Source organism: Argopecten irradians, chromosome 16, assembly GCF_041381155.1.
Source record: "Argopecten irradians isolate NY chromosome 16, Ai_NY, whole genome shotgun sequence".
Classification (NCBI taxonomy): Eukaryota; Metazoa; Mollusca; class Bivalvia; order Pectinida; family Pectinidae; genus Argopecten; species Argopecten irradians.
In genome coordinates, this window is record NC_091149.1 from 24,379,973 (window position 1) to 24,389,142 (window position 9,170).

At 36.1% G+C, this 9,170-nt stretch overlaps 1 protein-coding gene across 1 annotated transcript; it reads left to right on the top strand.

Annotated features, from left to right (window-relative positions):
* The first annotated feature begins 1,933 nt into the window (after positions 1–1,933).
* LOC138310113 (uncharacterized) lies at positions 1,934–6,779 on the top strand. The gene is made up of 3 exons (XM_069251247.1): positions 1,934–2,352; positions 3,968–4,183; positions 6,379–6,779. Exons 1-3 carry the CDS (start codon positions 1,962–1,964, stop codon positions 6,777–6,779), a joined length of 1,008 nt encoding a protein of 335 aa, XP_069107348.1. The 5' UTR covers positions 1,934–1,961.
* Positions 6,780–9,170: the final 2,391 nt, after the last annotated feature.

Below are 9,170 nucleotides of genomic sequence, written 5' to 3' on the forward strand. Positions count from 1 at the left end.
AGTCTGTAGCTTTAAATGTAAAACTACCATGTTGTTTTCCATTTTAAATATTCTACTGATATTTTTTCACCTGTCTATTTCAAAATAAAAGCACTCTTTATAGAAATCTTCCATTTTAGAGTTAATTGTTGAGATCAGTATGCTGAAATCTGGTGGAACGCATTACAGACATCCTACAACCAATAATCATCTTATACCCCGCCTTCACACCATCTACCTGATATACTTGTCAATCCGTCCATCGTCCAGAGGGCCGTCGGTCCACAGCTGGTCATCGCAGTTATATTACCAGTGTACATATATACAAAACCCCCACCCTGCTGTGAACACCCCCCCCCCCTCTCCCCCACCCGAAGTACAGGTCTAGAAATGAAGGTAAATCGCCGCCGAGGGCTATGTACAAATAACATCCCCCGCGGTGATGTGTGGGGGTCAAGGATTTTAAGTGAGATCCGACCTTGGTGGAAGTACAGGTAAATGACGACGATTTTTTTAATTGGATCACACGATATGTATACAGATGTCGAAAATAATCTTACAACCATACATCAGAGATTTAGAAAGTAAATATATTTTCTATATCTCTTCATAAACATATATATAGGGTCCAAATGTATCGGTTCTATCATAAGAGTCCTTGGTTTTATCATAAGAGCTCTCCATAATTTCTTCATTTTGCTGAAGTTTTACAATTTATAACAAAGTTTTTCAGGTGAGCCCACTGATTTTTCCTTGTGTGTAAATTCCTCGGTTCGATAATAGCACTAGTATTTACTGAAGTGAATTAATTGTACACTATTTATGTATAATATTTTGCTAATTAGATAGATATTTCATTTCGTGAATGGGATTGCCTAAAAGAACCTCTTTATTTGTTAAGTGTAAAGTTTTTGAAAGTTATTTTATTTTATTTCATAGTGATTGATTTCGCATTTCTATCTAAAAAAACACCAAAACAACCATAGTGATTGATTTCGCATTTCTATCTAAAAAAACACCAAAACAACCAGTTAGGTGAATCAAGGTTTTATAAGTCTTTGAGTGAATCAAGTACTGCATATTGGTTCCTAGCGCATATCTGTATTGAAGCCATCTAATTTCAGTAGATCTATATTCAGTTTGAACAATTCTTTTTGAATCCTTCTGTACCAAAAACCAAGGACTCTCACTTATAAATCCTTGATCAAAATGAAAGTACATTGTTCTTTTATTATTCATTTTTATTTAATGTCAATAATTTAAAAGTGACTTACAATTATAAATCCTTGTTAATGTTTATTGTTTTACAATCAATAGTGTGGACAAAATATTATCGAATTTTCGAGGCGATCTGCCCCTTTGTCAAGACAAATAAAGAACAAACAAATTTACATTTAAAGGACGGTCATGGGCGTACACAAAAACATACAGATAAACTATAATTACTTTATCTAATGGAAAACATATCAAAATGATGTGCATTTCTTTTCTTATTCTTCTTTAGTTTGTCACCATCCGTCAATCGTGACGATTATAGGTGAGGTGATACGGCTCAGTGGCGTGGGTACAGTGCAATTAGAATTAATTTATATTAAAATATTAAATCATTTACATTTGTAAACACGCAGATAAATGGGTGCAACGCTAGGCGTATCAAAAAGAAAATGTGTCGGTCTGTTTGTTTATAAATAAAAAATGGATTATCTTTTACATAAATATATTGATTCTATATCGTAAATAAGGGATTTCTGTGTCTATGCAACTTGTGCCTAATCTTATTGTTAAACTTGAACATTAAAATTGTTTAAAACAAGCCAAGGATTTCATATACGTCCCTGCTAAAAGGCACTTAAAAAACTTTTTATCATCGACGGGCATCGCTGCCCTGTATCCGATCGATAGGCCTATCGTTCTGACCGAATAAAAGAAAGCGTGCCGTGTCTCGTTCAATCAGGCGCTTGCAAGCTACGGCATTAGTGAAAATGGCATCGAATTCGAGTTATCAAACGATACACAACTTCATAGGATCAAAAGAAGAAGCCATTGTTATACGATATTTGAGATTGATCACCACCGAGGCGTATTTACCTCCGCATGGAATGTGTGGATTTTATAATTTAATTATAAAAACTTGCAATGCTGATCAAGGAACATGTTTCACAGATGCCATGGTCAACTTGCAACTGATCGACGAATGTCGTAAAGCAGTTCGAGAACAATATGAATGCGGATTTCCAAAGTGTGGATTTGTTTTCCTAAAAGACATAGTGGACGAGTCCATTCTTAAACTTTTTGTCACGGGTGGCGTCAAGTCTATTGAGAAATATACCGACTATCAACAAGCCTTTTTAGTCCTTTTACAATTTTTACATGGTAATTACAAATTAATATCTATTATTGGACTAGATGATTATTATAACTTTATTTATGGTTGCATGAACGAAGATGATCAATGCTCTGCGTGTAAAAACATTGCACTTGCATGATGTACCCATTGCATACTATGTGTAAGAGCTAAGAGGAAATGTAGCGGCCAGACCAGGATTCGAACCTGGGACCTCTGAATGCTCTACCGACTGAGCTACCTGGTCATCGATGATCGACTAAATCCAATTCCACTACACATTATAGTAAAAGCAACTAAATTGGGGATACTTTTATATAAATGTCAGCCATGCATTATCTCTGTCTGTACTCAAATACGACACATTATCTGTTACAGTAAACATGCATATATAACCTTTGAACCTTTGAGATGTATTATTATGTCGTAATTCACATATTAGAGACTCACAAATTCATGTAATATGGGATACAATGCTGATGTAAGAGGCATCTAATGTTGTAAAACATCGTTAATACCATGGGATAGAGTGTATATACAACTTCAACTCCTTCTCCAGGGGAGGGGTAGGGCACTTATAGGGGGAGAGTATATGCCCGGTATACAACTTCAACTCCTAGCTTCTCCAGGGAACGGACACTTATATGGGAATTACTACGGTGAATACACTACATGTATTACAGTACATGTTTTCGGCCTATCATTTTTGTTCTTCCTAATGTCTCCCTTTCGCCTCACCTTTGGTCTCGAGTAAACCCATGTGAGGAATGCTCTGGGTTATGACCCCTGGCCATTACGCACTATATGGTCTATAAAAGTGATAGTTTCTGCTCCAGTTCAGTACATTAACATTTAGGTATCTTGTACATGTGTATGTTAAATGTCCCAATTAACATCACGCAGAACAACATCCAGAAAAGAATTTTTTTCTCAAGAACAATCAAAGAATGGAACCACCTCCCTACACAAATGATATCTTCTGAAACTGTACCATCATTCAAATCCGAAATCTCAAAACACAAATATTAGGCCTAATTTCCAATTCCTATATTTCATGCTCCACAACGTACCACTTGACATAATCTTCACCATGTTGAAGTAGGTCGATAACCGATAGAAGTAGAAGATGTTGGATGATCAAGTGGTTTGTCTGTTGTCAGTATATAATAATGCATTCTCGATGCCCCAGGGGTGAATATAATGTCAGTGATAGTAACCCCTGGAGTAAGGAGGAAGATAATGTGACAGGGTGGGGTGTGTTATTCAGTATCTCCAGCACCATGCTTCAGTGAGATAGCACTTTAAAAAGGTTAGCATCTTAAAAAAATAAAAATTCTTCAGGGATATCAATTGGATTCTCACATATAGTATTCCATCTTTGCATAATACAGAGTTAGGTCCCTTGCAAGTAGTATCAATTGTTAAGTCATTTTTTTGTGAGTGCAATTGTTTATTCCTAAAAGTATGACATTATGCTCACAAACATCTGACGTGTCAATCTATACCTGTCAGCAAGGGCAGATTACTCTGTAATATGCAGAATACTGTACATCATGTTGAGTTGTTTGATTTCCATGTTACAATTATTACTAAGTGTACATGTTGTTGGTATTGGTTTTACAAGTGATGTATTTTATTTTTCAGATAAGGACAGGCATGAACAATCCATTAAGAGCCTCATCACAATTAATTCAGCATCAGGAAGTAAAGTGACAGACATTACAGTAGCGATGGCACATCACTTGTATTCTCAGTTGGTACCAGGCAACAAATACAAAGTGAATGGTCACGTAAAGGACATTCCCAGAGTGTGTGGCTGTGGGTGTCGGGGCAGGATCAGTCAAGGGGATACGTCACTTGGTAAGATATATACTAGTACAACGTAAACATTCCCAGAGTGTGTGGCTGTGGGTGTCGGGGCAGGATCAGTCAAGGGGATACGTCACTTGGTAAGATATATACTAGTACAACGTAAACATTCCCAGAGTGTGTGGCTGTGGGTGTCGGGGCAGGATCAGTCAAGGGGATACATCACTAGGTAAGATATATACTACAACGTAAACATTCCCAGAGTGTGTGGCTGTGGGTGTCAGGGCAGGATCAGTCAAGGGGATACATCATCACTAGGTAAGATATATACTACAACGTAAACATTCCCAGAGTGTGTGGCTGTGGGTGTCGGGGCAGGATCAGTCAAGGGGATACATCACTAGGTAAGATATATACTACAACGTAAACATTCCCAGAGTGTGTGGCTGTGGGTGTCAGGGCAGGATCAGTCAAGGGGATACATCACTAGGTAAGATATATACTACAACGTAAACATTCCCAGAGTGTGTGGCTGTGGGTGTCAGGGCAGGATCAGTCAAGGGGATACATCACTAGGTAAGATATATACTACAATGTAAACATTCCCAGAGTGTGTGGCTGTGGGTGTCAGGGCAGGATCAGTCAAGGGGATACGTCACTAGGTAAGATATATACTACAACGTAAACATTCCCAGAGTGTGTGGCTGTGGGTGTCAGGGCAGGATCAGTCAAGGGGATACATCACTAGGTAAGATATATACTAGAACAACGTAAACATTCCCAGAGTGTGTGGCTGTGGGTGTCGGGGCAGGATCAGTCAAGGGGATACATCACTAGGTAAGATATATACTACTACAACGTAAACATTCCCAGAGTGTGTGGCTGTGGGTGTCAGGGCAGGATCAGTCAAGGGGATACATCACTAGGTAAGATAAATACTACAACGTAAACATTCCCAGAGTGTGTGGCTGTGGGTGTCAGGGCAGGATCGGTCAAGGGGATACATCACTAGGTAAGATATATACTACAACGTAAACATTCCCAGAGTGTGTGGCTGTGGGTGTCAGGGCAGGATCAGTCAAGGGGATACACCACTAGGTAAGATATATACTACAACGTAAACATTCCCAGAGTGTGTGGCTGTGGGTGTCAGGGTAGGATCAGTCAAGGGGATACATCACTAGGTAAGATATATACTACAACGTAAACATTCCCAGAGTGTGTGGCTGTGGGTGTCGGGGCAGGATCAGTCAAGGGGATACGTCACTAGGTAAGATATATACTACAACGTAAACATTCCCAGAATAAGTGGCTGTGGGTGTCGGGGCAGGATCAGTCAAGGGGATACATCAATAGGTAAGATATGTATACTACAGACTGAAGGATGAGAAAGTGAACTTGTAGAATATGAGCAAGGACAACAAACCCAACAGACATGGCTCTGAGTTGGAGTTGAACCTCTAACTGAAGTCTGCAGCTCACACTTGAATGTGTCTGGCGATTCCTGCCAGCGCATTAGTGATCACTGCTTCCAAGGCTTATACATTTCATATGACAAAAATACTCCGCAAAGAAATGCAATTCCTGTACTAACTGCCGTCATGACCAATAGTATAAAGTATATAAAATATTATATGCTTTCAGAAGCGCAATTTTGTAATGAAATTAAGACTGTAATGAAAAACAGTGTTGATTTCGGAAACTGGCCATGGGTTGTCACTAAAATGCTTATATTAGGTGTCACTTGGCTTCTATGCAAACGTTCCAGTGAGTGTGATGTGGGCAAGTGCCATGTGCAAAAGAAACCATGTGCAGGAAAGAGGCATATTTTGACATTGTAAGTGCTCACACCGATTTCATTTCTCTGTTATGATTTTATTAAAAACAAAAAATAAATCTTATTCAAAGCAATGATTCTTTGTGTCAAATGATTGTTTCCTCAAAGATGTAGCGATTGTTATATGGAATCCTGTTTCCTGAAAGATGTGAGCGATTGTTATGGAATCCTGTTTCCTTAAAGATGTGAACAATTGTTATGGAATCCAACAAAGTATGACAAATTTATGGCCATGATATATGACTGTAATGTGACTTATGGTACGGTATATCAGATAATGATCTATTTTAAGCAACACATTTGAAACTTATTACAAAGATTGACTTTGCTAGAGTGTTTCTAAATCATTTAAGCTGAAACAATTTGATGAATAGATCTTGTGCATGATTTGTTTTGTTTTTCCTCACAGGGTCACAAGATACATGGCATGGTAGAGTAGATGTCCTCCTTGATGATACCATTGCTGTGTGTGTAAAGGAAGATGATAGCAGCGATGAGATGACTGAAGACAATACTTCATCAGAAGATGAAGACGACGAAACAGATGAAGATTCTGAGGAACCTGTTAGCAAACAAAGGAAGCTTAGCTATAGCGACAGTCATGTTGAAGTTAAACCGACCAAGACAGATGTTCTACTGGAACAGAATACTTTGAACCAAATATTTGCTGAAGCTGTCACAAATACCTTTGCTCAAGTTAATGTGAACAAGGACAAATTTTCTGACTTCTTGATTCCAACGTTTGGGAGTACCTGTTATAACGTGTCTAACGTGTCTATTAAATGCAAGAAGGCTGTCTATCAGTTATAAACTTTAATTGACAAAATGCAAGATGGCTGTCTTTCAGTTATAAACTTTAATTGACAAAATGCAAGATGGCTGTTTTTCAGTTATAAACTTCAATTGACAAAATGCAAGATGGCTGTCTTTCAGTTATAAACTTTAATTGACAAAATGCAAGATGGCTGTCTTTCAGTTATAAACTTTAATTGACAAAATGCAAGATGGCTGTCTTTCAGTTATAAACTTTAATTGACAAAATGCAAGATGGCTGTCTTTCAGTTATAAACTTTAATTGACAAAATGCAAGATGGCTGTCTTTCAGTTATAAACTTTAATTGACAAAATGCAAGATGGCTGTTTTCAGTTATAAACTTCAATTGACAAAATGCAAGATGGCTGTTTTTCAGTTATAAACTTTATTTGACAAAATGCAAGATGGCTGTTTTTCAGTTATAAACTTCAATTGACAAAATGCAAGATGGCTGTTTTTCAGTCATAAACATCAATTGACAAAACGCAAGATGGCTGTTTTTCAGTCATAAACATCAATTGACAAAATGCAAGATGGCTGTCTTTCAGTTATAAACTCTAACTGACAAAATGCAAGATGGCTGTTTTTCAGTCATAAACATCAATTGACAAAATGCAAGATGGCTGTTTTTCAGTTATAAACTTTAATTGACAAAATGCAAGATGGCTGTTTTTCAGTTATAAACTTTAATTGACAAAATGCAAGATGGCTGTCTTTCAGTTATAAACTTTAATTGACAAAATGCAAGATGGCTGTTTTTCAGTTATAAACTTCAATTGACAAAATGCAAGATGGCTGTTTTTCAGTTATAAACTTTAATTGACAAAATGCAAGATGGCTGTTTTTCAGTTATAAACTTTAATTGACAAAATGCAAGATGGCTGTTTTTCAGTTATAAACTTTAATTGACAAAAATGCAAGATGGCTGTTTTTCAGTTATAAACTTTAATTGACAAAATGCAAGATGGCTGTTTTTCAGTTATAAACTTTAATTGACAAAATGCAAGATGGCTGTTTTTCAGTTATAAACTTTAATTGACAAAATGCAAGATGGCTGTTTTTCAGTTATAAACTTTAATTGACAAAATGCAAGATGGCTGTTTTTCAGTTATAAACTTTAATTGACAAAATGCAAGATGGCTGTTTTTCAGTTATAAACTTCAATTGACAAAATGCAAGATGGCTGTTTTTCAGTTATAAACTTCAATTGACAAAATGCAAGATGGCTGTTTTTCAGTTATAAACTTTAATTGACAAAATGCAAGATGGCTGTTTTTCAGTTATAAACTTCAATTGACAAAATGCAAGATGGCTGTTTTTCAGTTATAAACTTCAATTGACAAAATGCAAGATGGCTGTCTTTCAGTTATAAACTTCAATTGACAAAATGCAAGATGGCTGTTTTTCAGTTATAAACTTCAATTGACAAAATGCAAGATGGCTGTTTTTCAGTTATAAACTTTAATTGACAAAATACAAGATAGCAAAATGCAAGATGGCTGTCTTTCAGTTATAAACTTTAATTGACAAAATGCAAGATGGCTGTTTTTCAGTTATAAACTTCAATTGACAAAATGCAAGATGGCTGTCTTTCAGTTATAAACTCTAATTGACAAAATGCAAGATGGCTGTTTTTCAGTTATAAACTTCAATTGACAAAATGCAAGATGGCTGTCTTTCAGTTATAAACTTTAATTGACAAAATGCAAGATGGCTGTTTTTCAGTTATAAACTTTATTTGACAAAATGCAAGATGGCTGTTTTTCAGTTATAAACTTTAATTGACAAAATGCAAGATGGCTGTTTTTCAGTTATAAACTTTAATTGACAAAATGCAAGATGGCTGTTTTTCAGTTATAAACTTCAATTGACAAAATGCAAGATGGCTGTTTTTCAGTTATAAACTTTAATTGACAAAATGCAAGATGGCTGTTTTTCAGTTATAAACTTTATTTGACAAAATGCAAGATGGCTGTTTTTCAGTTATAAACTTTAATTGACAAAATGCAAGATGGCTGTCTTTCAGTTATAAACTTCAATTGACAAAATGCAAGATGGCTGTTTTTCAGTTATAAACATCAATTGACAAAATGCAAGATGGCTTTTTTTCAGTTATAAACTTCAATTGACAAAACGCAAGATGGCTGTTTTTCAGTTATAAACATCAATTGACAAAATGCAAGATGGCTGTTTTTCAGTCATAAACATCAATTGACAAAACGCAAGATGGCTGTTTTTCAGTTATAAACATCAATTGACAAAATGCAAGATGGCTGTTTTTCAGTTATAAACATCAATTGACAAAATGCAAGATGGCTGTTTTTCAGTTATAAACTTTAATTGACAAAATGCAAGATGGCTGTTTTTCAGTTATAAACTTTAATTGA

Excerpts from the sequence above, each read along its gene's own strand:
- LOC138310113 (XM_069251247.1), top strand. The coding sequence starts at position 1,962 with ATGGCATCGAATTCGAGTTATCAAACGATACACAACTTCATAGGATCA. Across the intron at positions 2,353-3,967 it reads CCTTTTACAATTTTTACATG|ATAAGGACAGGCATGAACAA; the intron begins GTAATTACAAAT and ends TTTATTTTTCAG. Across the intron at positions 4,184-6,378 it reads TCAAGGGGATACGTCACTTG|GGTCACAAGATACATGGCAT; the intron begins GTAAGATATATA and ends TTTTCCTCACAG.